At 36.0% G+C, this 25,848-nt stretch overlaps 3 protein-coding genes across 7 annotated transcripts in view; 1 reads left to right on the top strand and 2 right to left on the bottom strand.

The window, feature by feature from the left end:
- MEE44 (Nucleotidyltransferase family protein) overlaps window positions 1-25,848 on the top strand; it is a 195,650-nt gene that overhangs the window by 143,092 nt on the left and 26,710 nt on the right. For 4 of the 5 annotated variants that reach the window (XM_089791915.1, XM_089791913.1, XM_089791914.1 and 1 more), the window contains exon 16: window positions 23,722-23,778. The gene's annotated coding sequence lies outside the window, so the exon portion shown is untranslated. Of the gene's footprint in view, window positions 1-21,822; window positions 21,925-22,039; window positions 23,003-23,721; window positions 23,779-25,848 lie in introns of those variants that run through there. The other variant, XM_089791916.1, reaches the window with a different exon arrangement.
- On the bottom strand, window positions 8,253-9,705 carry LOC149547864 (uncharacterized). The gene is made up of 2 exons (XM_089791910.1): window positions 9,159-9,705; window positions 8,253-9,024 (listed from the first exon to the last, which is right to left on the bottom strand). Exons 1-2 carry the CDS (start codon window positions 9,508-9,510, stop codon window positions 8,444-8,446), a joined length of 933 nt encoding a protein of 310 aa, XP_089648036.1. The 5' UTR covers window positions 9,511-9,705; the 3' UTR covers window positions 8,253-8,443.
- LOC149547863 (uncharacterized) lies at window positions 9,675-12,215 on the bottom strand. Its single transcript, XM_089794198.1, has 5 exons — window positions 11,744-12,215; window positions 10,891-11,545; window positions 10,519-10,751; window positions 10,251-10,403; window positions 9,675-10,102 (listed from the first exon to the last, which is right to left on the bottom strand). The coding sequence occupies exons 2-5, from the start codon at window positions 11,511-11,513 to the stop codon at window positions 9,675-9,677; spliced, it is 1,437 nt and encodes a 478-aa protein (XP_089650324.1). The 5' UTR covers window positions 11,514-11,545; window positions 11,744-12,215.

Raw genomic sequence — 25,848 nt, 5'->3', positions numbered from 1 at the left:
CGAAGACGACTTTACTTTTTGGGGGGGATGATGTTGTCAGTAAATTATATATTGTAGCTGATGGGTAGAATAGTATCTGAATGGGTGCGTGACGATTGAGTCACCCCTTCGAGAAAGTATATGTACACCGTCTGGAAGGGACTTTGGGATCATCATTGTAATAAATCACATCGAATATTGTAGTATCTTCTGTATACATGCGAATAATAAAAGGAATACTTCTATGATACATGTTCTTGTCTATTGTCTAAATGCATTAATAAACCATTTACCCTGTACGGTAAACAAAACATAGAAAGGAGATGACAAGGTTAAGAAGGCAAAACTTAAGATTCATAGCAGACATTTTGAAAGTCTTCGGATGTAGGAAGAAGAAAATATTGCTGCTTATTTTCTGCAAGTAGATGATTAGGAGAAAAGATTGAGGACTAAACGATAGCTCAGAAAATTTTAAGGTCTCTTCATGTGCGCTTTGATGCAAAAATTTTAGTAGTTGAAGAGATGAAGGCACTTGATAAATTGATTGTTGATGAGCTTCGCAGCGTTCTAACAGCCCGTGAGATGAGAACAAACTATGACATTTCAGCCAAAAAGGAGGCAGCCTTCAAAGCTTCGAAGAAAGGAAAAGAAAAGGAGTATGTATCAAGTGAAAGTTCTAATTGAGAAGGGTATAGATAAATATAAAGGCAAACTGCACTTCAAGTGCTTTGGATGTGGTAAGGTAGGACATTTTGCAGCTAAGTGTCCATATGCAAAAAAATGATGACACCGACTATGAACAGGAGCCTAAATGCAACAAAAAGTATTAGGGAAAAGAGAAAAAGTTTCAGAATTCCAAATGTAGTCTATAGTCAAAAGGAACAAAACAGTTTGTCTGATGCTTGTGATGAAGAGTCTTTGAGTGAAGAAATATTATTCATGGCCATAGAAGAAGTACATGATGAATATTAAGAACTTGAAGATCATACCAATGAACAAGAAGAAGTGGATTTTGAAGAAGAGCTAGTAAGTGCTCTAGATAAAATCGGGAGACTTAGAAAGTAATGTTAAGTTTTGATCAATTAGATTTAGGAAATTGTAATTTTAATTTATGTTTCCTAGATGCATAATGTAATGCTTTCCACTTGAGATGGTATATCTCTGCTCTAACTTCTAATAACACTAATTGATTCTTGTATCTTTCAAGTTACCCTTTCAATGAATAGGTATATGATATAACGAGGCATGTCTCCCGTAGAGACATGTCTCCATGTGAACAAGAGTTCATGTAGGGACATATCTCTACGTGAGACATGTCCCTTGTTAATAGCTTAACTCACATTTGTTATTGCTTTAATATATATTAGTTGATATCACAAATGATATTTGATCAATGTATTATCATGGTTATAATATATGCCAATATATATATATATATATCTCATATATATAATATACATATACAAATATATATTATAGATATATAGCTATATATCTATTGAATAATTATAATCAATAATAATGCTCCATGATAACAATAGTAAGGATAGGTATCAAATGTTTAAGGCTGATAGGCCATTCAAACATTTGATTTCACTGATTTGAATCATCCAATTGGAGCTACAATCATTAATACTCCCTCTTAGCTAGGGAGGATGATTTTTATCCAAATAAACAACACAGTGTACTACTATATTGAGTAGGAAGAATATTACCTCTATGTAATATTTGAAGTTATGGTCTACATAGATATAAAAAATAATATCCACCATGATAGATGTCACCTCATGGTATCGTTAGGAGTATGGTATGCCCAAGAATATCAACTATATGATATTTACCACACTCCATATCTTTTCTTGGTATGTGCACTGACATCACATCTTATGACGTATAGCAGAGAAGATATCTTGCTCATGGCATATCCATGGATGTTACGTCTCATAACATTCACCATGACATATCTCAGTAGTATAACTCATTGTAGTTGCACACTACTCAATATTATGTAAGAGACATGAGCTATCATGATATGTTCTCAAGATCATGTATTAACACACTTTGGCCATATCTACAACAACATTGACACCCTCTTAGCTAGGGAGAAATCCTTCTTTATATATGAGTTATAGAGTAATGTCCCTCATTGCTACTCTTAGAGGGTGGCTCCATCATGGTTGCTTCCATGAATGGGAATGCAAACACAGACAAGTGTTCATCATAGAATCACCAGACGCTATATCGTCATCTCATAATGACATTCACCATAGATACTTCTAGAGGGTGAATTAACACAAGTGTTGAGTCACGGAGTCTTTCACATGACCTCCACCATGGCTAAAAAGAATAAGTGGGCAAGTGCCCATCACAAAATCACTCAACTTGATGTCCTTATCTCATTATGAGGTTCACCAAAGCTACTACATGAGGGTGAATAAACACAAGTACAAAGTCATAGATTCTCTCTCATGACATCCACACCATGGCTACTTGCACAGGGTGGATCCACCATGGCTACTCCAAGAGAGTGGAATAAGGGATTTCACTTCAAACTTCTCTCTCATAGAGAAGAAATTAATATAGTACATCTTAAGAAATCACTGATTTTGAGACTCCCTCTCAACAAGGGTTTCATTCTCCACAATTCCAAGCTTATCTTGAATATGCACATACTTCTCTCTGACAAGGGACTTGGTAAGAATATCAACCATCTAATCATCAGTGCAAATGTACAACATTCATTTGCACCATATCTCTAATATAACTATATTTGATCTCTATATGCTTTGACCTATCATGAAATACAAGGTTGGAGTATTGCATTACTTTTGGTGAATCCCAAGCTCACCAAATAGCCATCCATCTAGGAATATCACGAACTAGGTGTCTACATAAGGGCCTTCCAACCTACATAGGTGGGATTCCATTGCATGACTGCTACAATTTCTTACTAGACAAGTCATCTCAACATGGTCTACTCCCACTTGAACAAATATGACCAAGATCCTCAGAAGTCAATTGAAGTAGATCCTCTAGCTACTCCCACTATCATGAAAGCATACCCTTCTCACATATGTTGTTTTTGTGTGCACAAGATCTCGTTTCATTGGTATATCTTCAAGAAACAGTGTCACTGCATATATTTAGTCATTGCTCATCTCCCCTATATATTCGAAAGAAATGAAAACACTATTTAAAACATTTAATGCTTACACCTGATATTCATTCATGAGAGTTGGCAGAGTAGTAAATGGAGAACAAGTCATTGCCACCATAGAAATAGCTATTGTTATACAGATATGCTTCTAACGTTCCTAGACGTTTAACTAATTCAACAAAGTAGCAAGAATGTCATGTGGCTCAATTGGCTTTGCAATGTATGCAAATGTATTCATTGTTTCCCTTTGAATACCTTCTTATGCGCTTTCAACATCTCAAGAAGTTCAAAGCAAGTTCTCATCCATTCTTGAGCAGGTTCAAATTCACCTCCCCTGTCAGCAATTCTGCTCATAAGATCTGTACAGATTTCAATATGCCCAAGATGGATCCTCAAACTTATGGATATTCTTCTCCCAATTATTTATAAAGCACAACACCCATGTGTCCCATAAGTTGCTCTTCTTGACACTGCACAACAGAAACAATTTGAGATATAATGTTTTCTACTTGCTGACAGACTTTGCAAATTCATAAGCCCGTAGAAAATGGTCATTAATATAGTATAATGTGCCCCCACAAGCTGCATAGGCTGACCTTTCTCTCGCAAACTTGAAGACAACCATCCCACTGTCCTGCTCTACTACCAGAAGACAATCATGCGACATGATCAAGATCACCTTGGATGTGCAGTCATAGCTCAGCTAGGAACATGAAGTTGAAAATGCAGTCACAGTCAACTCTCACCACTATTGTGTTTGGCAAATCAATTCCCATTGCTCCAATCACACAGTGATCAAGGAACCTCAGATCTCCTGTGCAGGGATCCACGTCTATAGAGAACCAATGAATCATCCATCTCTGTTGTGTGAGCTCAACACTAAAGATGGAAGTCATATGCATTCCATTAATCACCATTCCTTGTCATTCTGCAATACACCTAACTTATGCAACTTCCTCTGTCATTGATCTTGTATATTCAGAATCCAATACTTGAAGAACATGTTTTTGTGGATGCTTCGTCACAGATTGGGAAGCTACATAAATTATGGGTTCACATCATACTCTAAGATCACATATACTACACAGCCAACAATAGATCATTGCAGAGACAAATTCCAAAATAACTGCGTTCAAATGCATAGGAAGAGGACATGACATCTCTAAACAGGCATCCTTCTAAGAATCATTTCAGCTCCAAGTACATTCACTCAAGCAAAAGAAAGAATATGTGATTTGTAATGCAGTTCTTTCCCTGCAATGTCTGATCAAGTTCCACTATAATTGATCCGTAGAATAATTGTCTACTGAGTCTTACTAATTTCTGTACTTTATATGCAGGTGGTAATCAGAATTTGATCTTTGGCAAAAGTGTATGCAAGTGACAATTCAATATTGATAAATACTGAATATTAATTAGTAATTCTGGATCTGATTTTTATGGTCACCAAACTCCAAAGGGCAGAGCATTAATTGATTCCGATGCTCTTTTTGGCCGATTGATTTGAGTATATGCAAGAGATGAAAGGAATGTCCATGAGTGGACATGTCTCCATTTTTTGGAGACATGTCCATTCATGAACATGTCTTTTTGAATGCAACTATTTGTTTCCAAACAAAACCCTTATTCTAATCAGGATTACAATAGTTAGCATTTAATCAAGATATATGACATGTCACTGATCTGCAATAAGGAATAAATAGACTTCGATCTGATTTAGTCAAGCATTTGATCATAACTCGATCTGAGCAAGAGGAACATAAAAATGACAATGATTGGTACTGGAATCTGCAAGTGCAGATCTACAATATACTTGGATCCATTACGATCTAATATAGATGATTATCTATCTTCAATAAGATCATATATTTGTTTTGATTAGATATGAGTGGGATGATTGTTTTTCCAAATTAATTAACATATCTATATCTGACCGAAGCTACTATTAATTCAACACTACCCATCATGAATATGTCATCGAGCATTAATTTTCAAAGCTTCATATGAACAAACATTTGGTTTGAAATATAATGTTTTCGCTATAAGCATAACGTCATTCACAAGGAGTTTCAAGGCCCATTATTATTTGACAAGCCCACTATAGAAATCGATGATATATTTTATTTTTTAATGTAATTTTCCCTCATTTTCAGACTTCATAAGAATGTTTAACCTTTAAAAGTTAACTTCGGTATGCATAATCAATCAGAACCTTCCACCAATATACATTTATATGGCTCGAATAATTTCAACGATATTCTTGTGTCTCGGCACATAAAGGATCGGGCCCAAGAACATATTTACAATACTTAATTTGAACCCATCTTCTCTTCTCCAAAATCTTCGCACAAAGAAGCAATTTCATAGACAATGCTATACGTGGTGCAAAAAGAAAAAAGTTTACTTAACATGCGCTCAGAACTTCATACTATGAAGGAATAAACTTCACTTTACATGGACAACTATAATCTGCAGTAGCTCAATCAATCTTGTATGGATTATGACAACACCACTATGATAGCTCAACAGATAACAAGATTGAACTTGCTGTGATACCATGTTAAGTTTTGATTAGATTTAGATTTAGGAAATTTTAATTTTAATTTCTGTTTCCTAGATGCATAATGTAATGCTTTCCACTTGAGATGGTATGTCATATTTTTGCTTTAACTTGTAATAACACTTATTGATTTTTGTATCATTCAAGTTACTCTTTTAATGAATATGTATATGATATAAAGAGGCATGTCTCCTGTAGAGAGATGTCCCCATATGAACAAGAGTTCATGTAGGGACATGTGTCTACCTGAGACATGTCCCTGGTTAATATCTTAATTCACATTAGTTACTTCTTTAACATATATCAGATGATAATTATAATATATGATCATAATAATCAGGGTTACTGGGAGATGGGGAGACTTTGAGGTCTCTGGTACTGGTACCAGTACGACTGTTTTTCAAAAAGGAGACGGGAGTACTTTTGGAGACATCTAATTTTTAAAAAATATATTTTTGAATATTCCTAAGAAGTACCGTAGATTCATAAATAGCATAGTGCTTTGAAAACAAGAACAATGAAAAGTTATAAATATGAACATTCAACATTAGAAGTTTGCACATTTCAAAAAAGTTAAAAATACATTTCATATGTCATAGATATATCTGATTTCTAAATATTGCATATGATCATTGTATCAGAATAATAATTAGTATTACTGAAGATATCATTAGATATATTACATATTGAAATTTGGAATTCAAAAAGATATAGTTTTATGCTGAATCGCTGATATGCAAACAAAAAACTGAACTGCAAATAAAAATCAGAATCTATCTAGTAGCTATCTACTCCATTAGGCTATGATCATCCATCTTGAAGTCTTCAATTATCTTGCTATCCAGAAAATCAACACTCTCCAACTCAAGTTCCTCTGATGGTAGTAGAACAGGGGGCAATTCATTAAGGCCATCTGGTTCAACCGCTTCTTCCTCCATCTTTGCAGCAACTCCCTCATTACAATTTGGTGCCATTTTGCTGAAGGACCCTCCATATATGCAGGATCAACACGAGAAAGAAGGCGAAGTATGCTATGAATGTATACCAGGTTCTCTGCTTTCTTTGACCCCAATCGATTCCTCTTTAATGAATGAATAAAACCTTAAGTACTTCAATTTCTCTTACTAGCTCAAGAACTAGCCACTTGTGACAACAATCTTATTGCAAATGATTGCAACTTAGGAGTATAACCTCCATGGTTCCACCACCATCCTATAGGGTCTTTTTTTGCTTGCATATCATTTAAAGCGTCCACTGAAGCAAAATCACATTGGCCATGTGAAGCTTATTCCATTGACTCCTTATAACCAAAGCCTCATCACCTCGACCATAAATATTTTTATTGCAGCACAAAACCCCTTCATTACCTCTCTATCCTTATGTGGTGCCCTCTTCTTGGTCTCTGCTGTATTATGCCATTTAGGATTTTAAGGCAAATGTTGCACAATGAAGGGGTGTGTTCAGTTTATTCCATCTTCCATGTATTTTTTCTTCTATCAAAGGATATAAAGAAGGATCTCTAACATCTGTTATTGTCTTGATTCTTTCAGACATAAAATCCATTTCCTCGTAATGTCCCTCAAATATGGCCTATTTGAGTCTGCAAATTTAATCACCTCACAAATGGGCCTAATAAATGCCACAACAAATCTAACGTCAGCCCAAAAGTGATCATCAGGAACCAAACGTCTCACGTCAAGTGCAGTATTCGTTGAAGACTGTCTCCAAGTATCCCATGCATCACTAGCAACGATGGAACACAATGGTCCCTTGACTTCAAAAAGGTGGTCAAGAAGAAATAAATAAGATGCAAACCTTGTATCAACTGGTTTCAAAAGTTCACTTTGGCATATGTCCGGTAAATTGCTTGTGTATAGTGATGGTTACATATGAACATCTGAATTTTTCTGTCCTTTTCTATGAGATCTAAAATCTACTAGAATTTGCCAATATCTTTTAGTACATTATTCAGTGAATGCACACAACATGGTTTCAAAAAAATATGCTTGTACTTCTTTTGCACCATTAAACCTGCTGCTTTACAAACAGGGGCAGCATCAGTTATAATTTGCATCACATGTGATGCTCCAACCTCAATGCTGTCACATAACTGGTTATGAAGATAATCAGCAATCTTTTCTTGTCCAGTACAATCAATTACCTTCAGAAAATAAGGCCCTTTGCTAGATGTTACCATGACATTGAGTAGGGGACGATTCCTAGTATCTGTTCACCCTTCCATCACAATACTGCAACCAAAGAAACGTGAATCGGAATCGGATCGGAATCGGCAAGGTCGAATCGAATCGTGAATCGGCAATGAATCGGCAATGAATCGGCGATGAATCGGCAAATTTGAAAAAACCCGTTAAATTTAAAGATTTTAACAATTTAAAACTTATTTCATGCACCCTTTATTGAATATAACTTAAGCACACTATAACATCATCAAATAGAAGTTAAAACTTAACATACATAAACATGAAACATAAAATCCATCACATACGTAACTATGTTATCTAAGATTCTAAAATGTAAATTGTAGGCTAGCTGAAGTAAATAGAAATCAAATGATCATAATGATTTAAATCATAGAATGTATGTAAGATGATCCATAAGACATCAAATCATAAATTTATGTAAGAATCTAAGATGAAGATCCATGAAAGTTTGAAACTTTGAAACATATGTCTATCAATGATTCAGTATCAATATCTGTAAACAAAATATAAAAACAAGGCTCCAGCTCAAGCCTTAGGCTCATAGTCATCATCATCCTCAACATCATCCTCAAGCTCGGCTACAGCCTCAGCCTCAGCCTCTGAGTATCCAGTCTGCCTAGTAGCAAGGCGTCTAATGTAGGTCCTAGAGGACTGTCGAGCCATATCTCCCGCATATAAGATGGGCTCACGAATGTCGCTAGGGCCTGTGTCTGTGCGTGCACGTGTGCGTCTACCAATGCCTGAAGAACGTGCTCTAGCTGCCTCAGCCTCTATATCCACCTGGTCAATCCACGCACGGTCTTCCTCAGTGAAGACTGGATCTACAACCTCTGTGAGCCACTCTGATTCTGGATCAATCTCCTCCAGAATGATCGGAGAGGAGTCAGTGCCCAAAATCTGTCTGATCCTAAGACGGAGGTTGTAATGAACGAAGACAAGATCATTCAACCTCTGCACTGTCAACCTATTTCTCCTCTTCGAGTGGATGTGCTCGAACATGGACCAACTGCGCTCACATCCAGAAGCGCTGCTTGGCTGACTCAGAATACGAATGGCAATTTTTTGAAGTTTTGGGGTTGTGGCCCCAAACATTTGCCACCATCTATCTGAAATAAGGGAAAATAAAAATAATTAGTCTCATTTACAAATTACAAATTACAAGTTAACTCTAAAATTACATAATCAACTTTAAGTTTAGAATCTAGATTCATGAACATTGAATATATTATTTAATTTTTACCTGGCTGTATTGTTTCCCGAGCATCTATGGCTACCCTGCTAGAGAAAAGTGGCCCTTCTTTATTATTGAACTTATCAAGCTCAATAATTGCAGCACTGCTATCCTCATCAGTACTCAACCTCTGGATCACTGTATATAATCCGGTGAGAACCTCCTCATCCGCCTTGAAGTCAGGACGGAAACGAAATGCCGAATTCAAAAAGTAAGCTGCTGCATGGATGGGTCTGTGGAGCTGATTCTGCCATCTCCTATCAATGATGTCCCAAATAGGGGCATACTTCTCCTGCACTCCTGCATACTGAGCTTTAATGGCCTCCTTGGCCCTATCCATGCCCTCATATATGTAGCCCATAGAGGGCTTCTCCCCATCAGCAGTTCGTAGGAGAGATACAAGAGGCTCAGTGGCCTACATATAAAGTAAAACAAAAATTTGAGTCAAAACTTAAACATAGAATAATTCAATAATATAAGGTAAAACTAAATCATTAAACAATTAGCATAGTAAACTGTAAAATATTAAATGTTAAATTGCAATAAAATTACCTTAAGTATTGCTCTAGCAGGTTTCCAAAAACCATCATCATCAAATATGCAATCCACCACATCTATCCCTGCAGTGGTCGTAGCATAGGAAGATGAAATCCACTCTCGCCCAACAAACATGCTCCTCAAATCATCCCTTGATGTCAACAAAGACTGCAAGGTGATGAAATTCGAGGCAAACCTCGTGATCCCTGGACGAGCTAACTCTTTGTCTCCTGTGTACTTCCTCATTGTGCTAAGGACAAATGAATGATTATAAATAAACTTACATATGTTTTTTGCCCTTTCCACACATGACTTGACCCACTCAAGTTTGCCAATTTCCTCCAACATGAGGTCAAGGCAGTGTGCTGCACAAGGGGACCAAAATATGGTGGGGTGCCTCTCCATCAAAAGTTTGCCTACAACAATTTTAAGATAATTAGAAATTCAAATTTCAAACATGTTAGAACTTAGAACTTAGGAAACTTAGAAATTCTAAGTTAGAATTAGAAAAAGTTCAAAATTCAAATAAATTTATTTTCAAAACTTAAAAAGTTAAAAGTTTACCTGCAGCAACATAACTTGCTGCATTATCCATCACCACTTGCACCACATGTTGTTCCCCCACCTCTGCTATAACTTCCTCAATAACCTCACATAAGTATGTGGCGTTTTTTACATGAGCAGAAGCATCAATGGATTTGAGGAACATGGTATATCCTACAAGTAACAAAACAACGAATTATAATTACTATTAGCAATCAACAAATCAAAATTTGAAATAGTCAATCACGATTCAAAATTATGTATGTAGGAAAGTAGAATGATCAATCACCTCCACAGGATACAAGAAAATTGAGGAGTGTTCTTCCCCTCCTATCTGTCCAACCATCAGTCATGATTGTGCAACCCTTTTCGATCCACTCCTTTCGGTTGTCCTCAAGCTCATGCCTCATATCCTCAACCATTTCCTCCAGGAGGTATCCGCTCAACTCAGCCTCAGTTGGGGCTTTAAACCCCGGACCACAAATGGCAACTGCATCTATCATGTTCTGCCAATAAGGAGTCCTGTCACAAATAGATAATGATATTGATTAGAAATTTAGATGTCAAAAACTAAAATCATAAAACAAGTAGATATAATTAAAGTTTTACTTTTACTTTTAACTTTAACTTTGAAGATAACAAAGAAAAAAGAATCAATTACCTGGCTGCAATAAATGGAATGTTGCAAAAGTACCAGAATTTGCAAATCTCTTTTCTGGCAGCATCATGAATCTCCTTGTTCAAACCCATGCCCTCAAGCGTGGGTTGGGATCCAGGAGTAGTGCGGGGCACAAAGTAACTATCCATTCTGCTTTTCCGCACTCTAGGCCGCAATAGGTTGGTGTTGGACTCTGTCTCAGTATGAGACCGACTACCACTAACACTCACATGAGCACTAGCACTAGGATGAAAAGGAGGCCTAGAAGAACCCTCCCCAACACAACCTACGGATGCGGAAGCTGATGCAGATGCACTTGCAGATGTAGATGCGGTTGCGGATGTGGGAGCACGGGAGCCAATACCTCTTAACCCTTCAAGTTGCATTTTCTTAGTCAACTTGTCTTGTTCAATTTTTTCTAATGCCACTAAACAAGAGCGTTTTGCCTCAGCGGTTTGTTGAGTACAAACTGTGACATCATGGCCAGGTATGCCAGCAATGTGGTATTTCAATCTATAGATACCTCCCGAATTTATTTTTTCTTTGCAAAATATACATTTTGTTTGATATTTGGTTCTCCCAGGAAACTCTTCATTATATTTCCAGCATTCATCTTTTTTACCCATTGTGGAAATTGGAAAATGAAAGCAAAGGGCTGCTGCAATAAAAAAATTCATGTAAAAAATCAAAGTTTGCAACTAATAAACAAAAACTACAAAACAACAAACCCTAGTTTACAATTTAGTAAAAGTTAAAACTAAAAATAAAAAACATTCAAGATTTGCAAATGAACACTAAAAAAATTTAACAAAAAATGCATACTACACTAACATGCAAAAAAAAAACCAACACTTACCTCTTGCAAATGAGTTGAGGAGTGTTGATATTGACTCCTTAATGCTCCCAATGCAATTTATGGCCTCCCCAAATGGACTTCTGATCTCTTTGGTGCTCTTCCTTCTTGCCGGTTGGAAACCTATGGATTCTCTTTTCTCTTCTTCTCTCTCACTCTTCCTCTCTTCTACTCATACTAAGCAAATAGAAGGCTCTTTAGGGTTATAACAAAGAGGAAAGTCAACTTAGAAAGCAAATAAAACATGTGTTTTTTTTTAAAAATTGAACTTTCTATCCTTGCTGCCGCGGCCGATTTCTGGCGATACCCGATGGCGATTCTGGCGATTTTTTCCATGAATCGCCGATTTTGGCGATTCAGGCGATTCATGCGAAAAAATCGCCACCAGCGATTTCCGATTCCAAAAAAATCGGGAGCCATGAATCTTATCGCGATTTCGGCGATTTCGGCGATTTCATGGCGATTTTTGGAACTATGACTGCAACCTTCAGAAGCCCACACTCTTTTCAATGGTATGTTTGTTGTTCTAATCAAAGTTTTTCTTTATTGATTAGAGTAGTGCTGAGCTTGTCATGCCTTGGTGGCTTACACCCTCCTGGTCCATTATTGATAGCTTGGACCATCTCTATAAAGGTAGGTGAATTGGCAGCCTTAAATGGTATTCCATTTGCATAAAAGAACTGTGCAATTGCTGCATCAAGTACTTCTCGACCTTGCATATCAAAAAGTCTTTCAATGGGGTTTGAGCTGCCAATGTGTGGTCTCTTGTGCGTCTGTGAATGTTGTGCTGCCACACCTCTACTAGAAGATGCATTTGTATCTATTGCATCCCTATTCAGAGATTGAAACCGTGGTACTAGTAGGTGTCCTTCCTATTGAAGCATGAGAGGAGCTAATATTTAGATATATTCTCTCATCAAGACATATTGTGTGATATCCTCAAATCTCAGAGGTCAAATTAATGACAAAATATTTAAATAAATATAATATCTAAATGATTAATAAATAATAATAATATAATAATATATTAGTAACTAAATAACAAATAAAATATTTTTGTGACCAACTATTATTAATAATACGTTGCCAAAACAATATTAGCATATAAAAATGATAATGTATAACACTAATTCATTTACATTATGGATGAACAAATACTTATACTAAAATCATTAATAATAGAACAAAAATTAATTTAATAAAAGGCAACCCAAGATCTAATACCTAAAGGATTATCATATATTGAAACATTATACACTCTGATATATCGTATAATGATCGGTTAAATAAATCCAATTTACATACATACAGTGGTAAGAGATTTATGATTTAGTGAAGATTATACAATTGATAACAATAGGGAATGATCAACGAATGAATTTCCCATTTTCTATTCATGGAGAGACGTGATCTTTTATTGGCATTGGGACGCATCCCTTACACAACCAAGAAATGCTACCGTTTAGGTTATAAGATATATAATCTATACCACGGGAGAAGGAAGGCATCGGACTGGAACACATCCAGTAGGGAAGATACAACAGACAATTCAAACACCATTAACGTGGACTGGCATATTGAAAGGCGTCAATTGTGATAAGATACGGGAGTAATGTCATCCAGATCATAGCCACGGAAGAAAAACGCTAAGGAACTGTATCATCGACAGCTAGGACAGAGAAAGCAACACAACCCAGATTTGCATTAAACAGATACGTAGACCCTGCCGATAAGTGGAGAAGGGAGAATCGCTAAGTCAGACAAGGAGCCAATTGCAAGTACCTTTCATCACGTTAATAATCTAGAAGGAAGACATCATAGACAAATTGAAACATAACGAATAGACCGTCACCCAACGCGGTGCACAATACTCAGACAGAATCAGTGTGAGGGCAGATAACCATCATTCCAAGGACAAAGAAGGACTTCACATGCGGAGATAAGTAGGAATCCACACTACCCGCCCAATTGTTGAATATACTGGGAGGACTCATTTCCACTCTCCATTATCTGGCAGCGCAATTTATCTAGGATACTCGAACATGTTGGCTCTAAATATCCGTACAGTAACATAGACTGAGGAAATGGGGATAGTCAGAGTATATATGAATTACAATACATTTCCAGATAGCACTTTTAGTAACAATATTGGTCATTATTTCATTCCAGTCATTTTGCATAAAGAGAATAATATCTTACTATAGAATACCAATCTGGGTGTATGCAATCAGAATTGATATAAGCTATTTGGTGTTATAATACTTATCCAAAACTTGGAAAGTAGCTTGATCTTGATCATACCAATAATTAATCGACCTCTTATCATATTCGGGTGGAGGGCACAACAGATAATCAATACCAAATATCACATATTAAGAAAAAAGAATTCTTATATAATATTAAGGGGATTAGTAGTGCTTAAAATATAAGACAGAGTAGGAAGGAAAATTGTACATAATCTCCATTGCATAGTGCAATTGTAAAGACTAGACAAATTACTCATTTAAGGAAATAAAGTATTTGTCCTGATATCACAAGATATACCAAGGAGGGACATTCCATATTGCCTCATTTTCACAAGGCTCAGCATCTTTTCCAGGTATGCTAAGGAAATGAGCCTTCACCCTTGTGTAAGTTCCTTGCCATTCTTTTGGACAATGTTTACATTTGATTTTAGTTGTTCCACCTGTACCTTTACTCACAGGAACATGTTCACAATATTTCCACAATGGATATCTTCCCCAACCTAACATTCTACACAAAATAAATAAGATGTTAAAAAGAAACTAGATTAAAAAGAGGTGCAAATCAAACAATATACTGTTTATAAAATGCTAAAAAATAAAAATAAACTAGTGCTGGTAATGGCTTGTTTACTGTATGGTTAAATCTAGGAGACCCAAAAGCAATAGCACCCCTCACAATCTTCATTCTTCTTCCTCGGTTTATTGTTTATACTCATGGGAATAACATTACCAGTTTGGGTTCAAGTCCAGGCTCAGATTTGGGTTTACAGTTTTGCTTCAGGGATTCATGCATATTTCATTAAGCCTAATCTCTATTGTATTTTGCAAACACTAATCTGAATCTCCCATGGCCCCTCTCCTCATGGAAATATTTTATAAATTTTGAAACTTATGCAAACAACGTGGCCACAAAACTGAAAATTTGAAAAGAGTAAATAGGAGAGCCTCACGCAGGAGCGCAGGAGAAATAGACACTTATAGAATGTTTGCAGGAAATCATTTCAGATTCAGGAATATAAATTATTTTGCTTCTCCAAGAAATTGCAATGTTGTATGCTATGAATGTAATAATTTTTGAAACACTGTAAAAGTTCGTAGATAAGATAAGATAAAATTATTAATGTCCAACAAAAGACCACAAAAGGTCTATGGGACTGAGAGTTTACAACCAAAGAACTGACAACAGCTAGAAAACCAAATGGTGTTTGAGAAAAGCGAACAACACAGAACAACAAGAAATAAGAAGAGAGAGGACAAGAAAAAGACTAGGAGTCCTTCCTTGGCAAAAAGAAATCAGTCATCGAAGGATAAGACTATGAGTGGACAGGAGCCCTGAATTGTCTCTATGAACTTGTGGAGGAGTGTTGCTAACACAAGAAACCATGGCGAGATTTGACAGATCTAGAATGACCACTGATAGAACTAGCCGGCCTTTTCACACCTCACAAAGGTGATAAGGGTGCAGAAAAGGCAATAATAGGTTGATCAGAGTTATGCCAATGAGGAAGTAGTGACTGTAGAGTACCATCACGGAGTAGAGTGCCTCCTGAAGATAGAGTGCAAGACACCGCTGGTCATAATAACAGAAGAAAGTTGCAAGAGAAGAAGTCTCGGAACAAACAATAAAATCTCCCTTTGATCTCATAAAAGATAGGGCATCGGAAAATAAAGTGAGTCTCCGTCTCAACCTCAGCTGAAGTACACAACTTACATATCTGTTCTCCTCTGTGAATATGATGGTCATTTTGAGCATGAAGACGGTGAGAACCAACTCTAAAAGACTTGAGAGAGATACAGAGAGCATGACTCCATTGTCGAGAAAGCTAACTAGGATGGACAATAATCCCATCACTGATCTTCAGAAAGTGCTTCGCATAGAAGGCCATCCTCAGATGTAAGCCACCATGAGGATTAGTCCAAGTAGTAATAATATACTGTCTGTAAATATCCAATCTGACATGCTCATTTAACTCATGTCTAGATGGGAGGAGATGAGCAGGGGCATTCAAAGAGAACTGACAAGGAGGGAGACGATCAATGCCAATCCCAATCGAGCTCAACAGAGAAGAAGCCTGTGCATACCAACAATGAGCATGAGAGCTAGTATTGGAATGTGCAATAGCAACAAAAGAACAATATGCCGGGTAGGAATATCTATCACGCTCACCAACCAAATCCGCAAAACCACACAGACGATGAAGGAACTAAATTAGATCAAATATAGCCGCAAGACTAAAGGGATCAGCACCAAACTCAGCAAGAATGATACTGTGAGGAGTAAATTTGTGACATTAAATGATGTGCTGTAGAAGCAATGTTTGAACCTGCTTGATCGAGGCCCAGTCAAAACTAAGGAGAGAAGGCCCCCAAACCACTGAGCCATAAAAGAATTGTCGGCTGAACAAGGGAGTCCAAGAGGGATAACTTGGACGAGGTATCTTGGAAATGGTGTCTGAAGCACTGCTTTTCAAGCATAGCAAGAGAACCCATACCCTTACTTACTCTGGACTATATCGCCGGTCTCATACTAAAGCGAGGCCCAAAAAACTTAAACTCCCATATACATATAAGAAGTGATCTCAATCTCGTGCCCTTGGAAAAAAAATGAAGAAGTCTTTAAGCAGTTAAAGATCATAACCAGCTTCGCTGCAGGGGATTGCCCTACTCTATAATGGCAGATGAGATGGAAGATAAAGGACCCTCGCAGAAATAATGGTCTAGGGCACTTCCAGTCATTCAAACAACTTATTATGCAATCCGTGTTCCATTCAGCTGCCTATATAACGTGTGTATGCTACATGTAATAAGCACCTGCCTCCTTCTCCACAATCTTTGCGGTCTTACCCAGGTTAACCGCTAGCTGTCTCCAAGCATAAAAGGAAGCCAAACCATCTAGAAGCTTTTGTAAACTCTCTGGAGAAGAAGCAAGAAGAACCACATCATCCACGAAAAGAAGAATAGAGATCAAAACCTGGTGTAAATAGCAACCATCACTTGGGAGCGAAGACTTCGAAAGGAAGTCCTCAAGCTCATCAATATACAAACTGAACAAAGTGGTAGATAGAGGGCAGCCTTGTTTAACCCCAATGGTGCTATGGATTGGGATTGAGAAACCATCAGGAGTTTTGAATCTACCCACAACTATTTCGTATAATCTCATGATAGCCGTTAGTAACATATCTGAAATCCCAATCTCCTGAAGCCTTTGAAATAAAGCCATCCTAGGAACATAATCAAAAGCCTTGTGAAAATCAACAAAGTAGCAGTAAACTTTCTTTGATCTGTGTCTAGCCTCATCAATAATAGCTCGTAAGTGAAAATGTGATCCATAGTCTGGTAGTCAGCTCGGAAACCAACCTGCCCTCTAGCTCTACAACCTTTCTTATCAAGCTCTCTAGAAAACATAGCATTGAGTGCTGTAGCATATAGTTTGGACAATGTGTACCCGATCATAATAGTCCTGTAATTCCCAAGATCAGATGCAGGATCGGTCTTATGGATTGGATAAATCTGATGCTTGGACCAAGAAATCGGAAACCCAGTACAAACCACCCTATTAAATAGTATAGAGAGATAGGGGCCTAGAATGGAGGCACCAAACTTGAAGAGTTTAGCCTAGAACCCCTCATCATCCTCCACTTTGCTGCATCTCATGGATCTGATGGCCTCATAAATGTAAGAGGGGGTGTACAGGTGACAAAAAGGAGGCGAAATGGGATGAATAGAAGGCTATTCGAGAATGTTATTAAGTGCCATGGTGTGGGTGGTTAGGGAGCGAAAGTCAAGGATGGAAGATGGAGGGGTACATCAGGGGAAAAGAGTTTGCCAAAAACGCTGGGGATTACAGATCAACGTGGAGCAAAGGGATTTACACTGGGAAGCGGTAAAAGATCATTGCTTGTGGCAAAGAAGATGAAGGTAAGACAACCGAAGATAAGCATAATTAGGGGAGTGAGCCTCGAAAGCAGAACGGACAGAGTGATGAAAAACTTTGCAGTCAACATCAAACCATTGGTTCATAGGGCATGTATTATGACGTTTGCTACGGAGGGAAAGTGAAGGGTGGTGAGGTATGGAAAGGATGGTAGACTTCCAAATGGCCGTCCCAAGCAAGTCAAACATAGAGGCCTCACAAGAATCAATAAAACTCATAGGATTAAGGAGTCTCCAAAGACGGAAGGAAAAGAGCTCATTGTCACTGTCGAGGAAATGAAAGTGAACAGGGGAACGGGCAGTGGAAGGGACGAGAAGAGGTGACTGAAGAGGATGTGATGAAGAAGTGGTATGGCAGATTTGTCCAAGAAGAACAAGAAGTTTGTGAAAGAGGACAAAGTTATGGAGGTTGCTAAGGTTGTTAGGAAGGAGAAAGAAGTGTTAACGGATCCCTAATTGTGCAAAACATAGTTGAAAATAGTGGCAATATATTACAGATAAGTGATGGTATATCACAAATCCAACGGTCTATTGTGAATCAGTAGATGAAACAATATAATCACAATTATATCATGATAGACATGGGTTTTTGGGTAAAAAATCACAAAAATATTGTCAAAATCACGATCAAACAATTGTGTATACGAGTCAAAGTAAGTATTAGGATTAGGTATTATTTCATTTATTATGACATTAGGTTTATATTTATTACATTTATTAGATAAACTAATGTAAATTAATATATAGGAAAGGAAATGAAAGGAAAGGGGGTTTTATAGTCCACGACACTATGCCATAGTTTTCCTGTTTACATATGGTGACAGTGATATGGGATTACCTCGTACTCTTTTTTGAGAGGCGCTTGACACTACAAATGAGGTGTACATTCCTTGGATTTGAATTTGTGACCTCTCTTTCAAGATTACAAGTTCTCCACCACTAGGCCACTATATTAAAAATCATGGTAAATGAGAAATTACAAATTGTTTTATGCATTTCTTTTGGATAGATCTTGATTTTGCCCAAGGCACAACCTGGGACATGACATAGGGAAGCACAATTGACCACTTTTGTTGCAGCTCCATATGCATACCTTCATGATTGAGATGAAGAGTCCGAAATGATCCGAATTTGTGGCCGAGATTGAGACTAAAGTGATCCAGATTAGTGATTGAGAATGAGACCAAAGTGATCTAGATTCAACATTTGGTGATTGTTCTCGGTTATAGGGGTTCTTACTTTCGTGAGTGAGATAGAGATAAATGCTTTGAAACAAAGAAGCACCGCCACTAATATAAAAGGACTTCCTAGGGCATGTAAAATTTAATATAACATAATTTGTATTAATATTTAGACTTTTAAAATGAAATAATAATAATTAATATTAACTAAATATGAAACACTGAAAAATGATTCTTCTATTAGTATATTTTAAAGTATTATAATATTATATTAATATCTTTTAAAGAAATATAGATGATAACTTATGATCTGTAAAGTACATGAATGCTGATGTTATCTAATGTTGATTTATATATGATGGAATCCTGTATTAACTAACTATTATTTTCCACAAATTCAATGTTTTTAAGAATATTTTAAGAAATTGTATATTTTGAAATGTTTGATAAAAGTGCCAATTTATCGCTGATTGTTTTGCTAAGTCTTTGGCGAGTCCTAAGTTTTTAAACTTTTTGGGCGATCCAAGTAATTGTGGAGTCCAGGTTTTTCAACTATTGTGCAAACGACGTCCCTTCCACAAAATTGAAAATGCATATGGTATATAACCATTGATTGTTCTAGGCATATGTTTGGAGACAAGAGAAAGTTGTTCACACTCAAATGTACTAATGAAGGTAAGGTAAGATTTTCTTGCAAGACATCTGCAAAAATTAGAGGTAAACTACACTTGTTTTGAATGATGGTGAGACTAAAGTTGAGAATGGTTTATATGCAAAAGGTTTGAGAAATAATCTATTCAGTGTTAATTAATTGTGTGATCAAGGACACAATTTGGTTTGTAATTGAGATTGTTGCGATATTAGAAAAGATGACAAACATATTGTTGATGCAAGCACGGTTGCTAATGATCTATACATTCTTAATGATATCAAAAAGGAGAAGATGGGAGTGATTTCTTTCGATCATTAAATTTCTGTTTGGATTTATGGAGAGTTGTCATTGTCATATTCTTTGAGCAACAATTTCCAGTTCGCAAGTTGGTTTTAGTCATTGATGTTAGAGGGGCAGAAATAAGTCAGGGGGAGCAGTTTTATTTTAGAGTAAGTTTGTTTTAGTTTATCTTAGAGCTGTTCTAACAATTTTGTTGTAGATGAATATTTTAATATGTTGTCATTGATGTCAAATGTTGATGATCAAGGTCGTATAAACTTTATAGGATTAGTCTTAGTAATAGAGGATTGGTTTGAGTCTAAGTTATCATATTCATTTAGGGAACATGAAAATCGATATTCAATTCGATGCAAAGTTGAAGTTGGCTCAAATTCAAAACCAAATTGCTTTTTCTCTGACATATTTAGTGGAAATTCCTCCAATAGGACCCTGTTCGACATTTTGACCAATTTTAGCGAACTTTAAAAACCACCTGTGAACCTGAGAGGAATGTCAAATGGTTTTGAATGAATTTCATGCGAATTTGGCAGAATTTCAGTTCGGTTGACTTTCAATAGAAATGTTATAACATTATTTTAATGTTAAATGATATATTGATATTGTTAAATAGTAAACCTAAAACATAAATACATTGTAACTTAGTTTATTATTGTTAAAGATTAGTTGCCAGCAAAACAAGAGGTTTATCATTGTTGCCATTTTACTCCTTCCTTACTCCATTCACACCAATCAAATATTTAGGATTATATCTACCGAATACCAAGTACCGGTATTATCAGTTCCAGTTAACATTATTCGTTTGTATGGTGATTAGCATTGTACAGGGGACTTAATAATCCCATCGATGCGTATTAACTAAAATTTAGTGAATAACAATATTGCCATGTTGGTTCCATTGTGCAAGACTCCAACTGGATTATTATAGGTTTACCCATAAATATGGCTAGCCCTTTATTTGTATATGTATTACTTATATTGATTGACGATTTTTTGAGTCCCTCGGTTACCTAAGTTGATCATAGATATTATTGACTTGACTTTATGTTTGTAATTTATTTCATTATTGTTCATTACTTCTTAATATACTAATATTTCAATTTATTCATTTATTAATAGTATTAAATTATTATTGTTAAAGATTAGTTGCTTGCCTAATATAGAGAAGTTGAAACTAATCTCAACTATCACCCAACAAATATATATATGACTTGACTTCTCTTTTAAGTGTGTTTTGGAAGATATATATATATATATATATATATATATATATATATATATATATATATATATATATATATATATATATATATATATATATATATATATATACATACATACATATATATACACATACATACATATATATGTGTGTGTGTGTGTGTGTGTGTGTATGAACGAACCCAAAACGAACCGAATTCAGCCCAAAAATATTTTGAGTGAATGTCGAACCCGCATACAAACTAGAATCCGAACTGGCAACTTAGGTTTGAGTTGCGTGGTTGTTTGCTTGAGGTGCTTGAGCTAGTTTGTTGTCTGCTTCAGCTGCCTAGTTTTCTGCTTTCTTGACATGTCATTGGCCATGCCACTAGTTGAAGATTCTAGAATCACCGTTTAATCAAATAAGGGGGATTTGTACTTTATTTATGATGTGATGACTTTTGTAGTGTGAAATGTTAATGCTCCAAGAATGTGCATTTGAAGAGTTGACACCTTTCTCATATTTTAAAACAACTAATGTGATAAATGGTCACATGTTTATTTGTATTAAAGCTTGGCTGATTGAGGAGCAATGACTTAATCTGAGAAACAACTTCTGAGCGGCGCATCTTAATACTTTGTTGGTTCAATGCTTGGTCTTAAAAATTGAAAAAGGTAAAGATTCTTTCAGCTGCATTAATATTAATGATTGGGTGTTTCTTAGTTGTAAACTAGTAGTTTTGTTTTGATTACTTTTTTAACTGGGGCTTGTATTTATGTAATTGTGCAGGTTTTTAATTGTATGACGTGGAATTGACTAATCAGGGATCTGCTTTCAATGAAATGGTTGATTATTTTTATTGCAGAACAATACTTTTGTGGCAAATATAACATGTGTGGATTGAGAGTTGAACAAATTAGTCAAATATATGATTGAGTCAAGCCTTAAATATGGGATTTTGTGTTTACGTGAGCAAAAATGAGTCAAGTGGAATCGAAGAAAGGTGCGACAACTACTATTAATGACTCTGCAATTTAATGTTAGAGATTGTGGAGTTGCTATCATTGAGCATAAGTATGCATATAGCTACTGGGTGGTGTTGAAGGAATGTGTTATGCAGTATCTTTTCGTTGAAGTTGCCATTTCAAAATAGGGTGATGTAACTATGTTGTTGACACATCTTTCACAGGTGATGCTTCTAGTACATTGGTAATGAAAAATTGTCAATATATTTGCGATTGTGCAAAAATTATGGGGGTGAGAAATTCATGAAGTTAGGTGGCTATATGGAGAGAAGATTTTGTACTAAATAAATATTCCATGCTAGAAGAAATATATATTGTGGGTGTGGGTTTGCACTATTATAAAGGCTGATGTAGCTAAGTATATAAGATGAAAGTAAAGCATATGACTACAATCATGTATTTCATTGCATTTGAGATGCTATTGATAGTTGTGTGTTGGAAGATTTTCTGATGAGAGAATTGATTCATGATACTTGCAGTGCAGCATTAATTTTTTTGTTATTGTTGATAAAAGGGCTGTTATGTAAATTGCTGGGAATGTTCTGGAAAGTGGTATTAAGTTCTCGATTTGAGTTTCTGCTCAAATTGAGGTTGGTGCAAAAGCTGATTGGAGGTGCTCTGCTTTGTGAGTTTGTGGTCACTTTTGTAATATGGGTTGGTGCCCATTTTTGTCAATGAAAGCTATTGTATGCAGTGGGTTTTTACCAGAAGGGTTTTCCATGAGAAATTTTGCGTTTGTGTTTTTGATGGTTGCTCTCCTCCCTCCCCCTCTCATTACTTCCTTTACGCTCTTCAGATATAACTACACCCAATTAGAAGGTGTTTTCTTGCAAGATTTGTAAGTTCTTACACAAACTTGATTAGTCCCTGCCGTAAGGCAGGAGACTAAAGTTTTCAATCTCTTGTAATCTAATAGTTGGTTGATTGAAAACTGTGCATTTTAAGATAATACTATCATAGACTATAGTTTGCAAGTTATAATGAAATTTATATGACATCATATATATAAATAAGTTTTATTCTATTTTCTCCTGTTATTTTTTCCGGGCAGTCTTTGTTTTTCCAGCAGAAAAATTATCACAAATATTTTAGGGCAATTGTCATTTAAAAAAAAATGTTACATGTCTATTATTGCAATACTCCAAATATGCAATTGCTATGGAGGAACAAAACTTGGAGAACATGTATTCCTTGCATGCAATGAGGTGTAAACTTCTTGAATAGTTTGGTACATTGATTCCCGTGGCAAAAATATTTACAATCTAAACACATTGTAAAATAAGACTATGCTTGCATGTGGTTTCTGTGGTTTTTACAGATTGAAACATTTCCTTCGGTTTTTGAATAATAACATTTACTTTCACTTCACTGTGTTGTCCACATGCTAAGATTTAGGTTTCAAAGAGATTTTGTTAATTTATTTAAACAATTTGATTTCCCTTGCAGGTCAAGACAATATTTTGTCGAGGCTCTTTCCTGGGGAATAATGGCTTCCTCTTGCAGGTACCGTGTTTTAACTGCTGAACAACATTTTTCACAGCTATGAAATCGTTTGTATTGATATACAGTCAAACAGTAATTTAACCTTCATGACAGAGGCAGAGGGGTGAATATTAATGGAAACTCTTAGAGGGACACTTTTTTTTTCAATCACCTTTCTATAATTTACATTTTAGTTTGGTATCTGCTTCAGACTTCAGTTTTGTTCAGCACAGAAGACTGCAAAGTCCCTACCTTATGCTGCAAAGTCTTTTGAAGAAAAGTCTCTACTGTAAGGGCTGTCAGTCTTCATTTTTCTATATTTTAAAATAACTTGAGTGAATTGTTTAGCAATGCGATTTCATCATGGAAAGCCCAAATATAAACTCCAAACTCTCATGGCTTGCCTTGTATATACTCTTAATATCCTCCATTCCCAATTTCATTCTTCCTACAGAAGCAGATCCCCAAATCATAGCGGCCGGTCATGGTTGTATTCTGGTTAACACTTCAAATCCCAGCGCATTGTGTAAAAATTGCAAAAATTTTGTCATTGCTTACCGAAGTAATGGATGCCCAAACTTTAATATAGTCATTCAATCATTAGTGATATTTTCCCATAAACTACATCTCAATTTCATCTTTAAGATAATAAAATAAAATATGAATTCCAGTACAATATGTTGCACAAATTCCTTTATTTTGTGGAAATCCACCAATCAAAAAACTATCATTCTCAGCCAAATGAAAGGGGCACTGTAGGTTATAAAACTAAAAAATATGTTGGGTGAGATGCTTTGTTTCTTTTCGTTCTTGAAATGCTTCTACATATTCCGAATATGCAGAGGAGGACATCGCAGACTTTTACCGAATTCAACAGTGTGATGCCCCTCATAATAGAGAATTTATAAGTCTCACATGTAGCATAAAGGCTGCGGAGAATGTCAAGGAAACAACATAGTATTTTAACCATAGATGTATCTTACATTAAAAAACTTCCACTCACATAATTTGGAAGCCTCTTTGCTATCCTAATTAAAAGAACTTGTTCTGATAATTATACTTAGGCAAACAACGGATATGGTGAATTAAATGCAGATCATAAAATAGGCTACAACAGACACTCATTCCATAGTGTCATCATGTTTCTCCTTGAGGTTGGTGATCACTGCACATTGCATCCATGTCTTACACCACACTGGATGAGGACAAAAAGGAATAGATCTACATGTCTTCCACTGTACAAAACTTAGACGCAGAAGATAAGGTGCTTGCCATCACACTGGCTGCTACAGAAAATATATAAATAGGGAACACCAGTTCACGCATGGGTATGGAGAGAAGATAGGTGTAGGGGAAAATTACTTTCTTAACGTCTGAACAAAGCTTTGGATTTGTATGTTGTGGAAGTCAATAAATCTATTTTTATATACTTCCTCTACAACTGGAAAAAAAAGCAATTTTCCATTCTTGTTTTTTAAATCGATAGTGTGATTGGACCTCTTGCAGTAAATCGTGTTTATTCATCAACGTCGGACATGTAAGTAATTCTTAGGTTTCATGTGCCTGTCATAGTAGCACATCTGTACAGTGAATAATGTGGACAAATAATCAGAGTGGTTAGCTTAATTGAATTGATGGTTGTGAAAAGTCTGTCCTTTCTAGAAGCTATAGAACAACAAAATTTTCTCACCCCTCTGTCCAATGATCATTGAACTACCAAAAAAAGTCCAAACTTCCCTAGAACTCCTCCGTCTGTAGGACTTAATTTTTTCTATGGAGCTCTCTGCTAGATTTGAGAATTCCATTTAGTTGTTTTTGAATTAAATCATTTAACCTTTTTTATCACAAATTTTAGATCATATTTTATGATAAAAAAAATATTTAGAAAATGTTAGAATGTGGAAAATTATGAGATTTGAGAATGGTGTAGATTGGGCTTTGTTTAATAATAATAACACTATATAATTGGTAAAGTAGTTTATGGTCTAGAAGAGGGATATTGAGAGTTATTAAACTACTTGAGGTTGTCATTGATAAATTGTGGGAGAGAACCAGTGAAGGGGGGAGCAGAAGAAGTGATCTCTAATAAGG

This window comes from Cupressus sempervirens, chromosome 7 (assembly GCF_028749045.1).
Source record: "Cupressus sempervirens isolate cs-2001-9-10 chromosome 7, ASM2874904v1, whole genome shotgun sequence".
NCBI lineage: Eukaryota > Viridiplantae > Streptophyta > Pinopsida > Cupressales > Cupressaceae > Cupressus > Cupressus sempervirens.
This window is presented reverse-complemented; position numbering and strand designations above follow the sequence as displayed.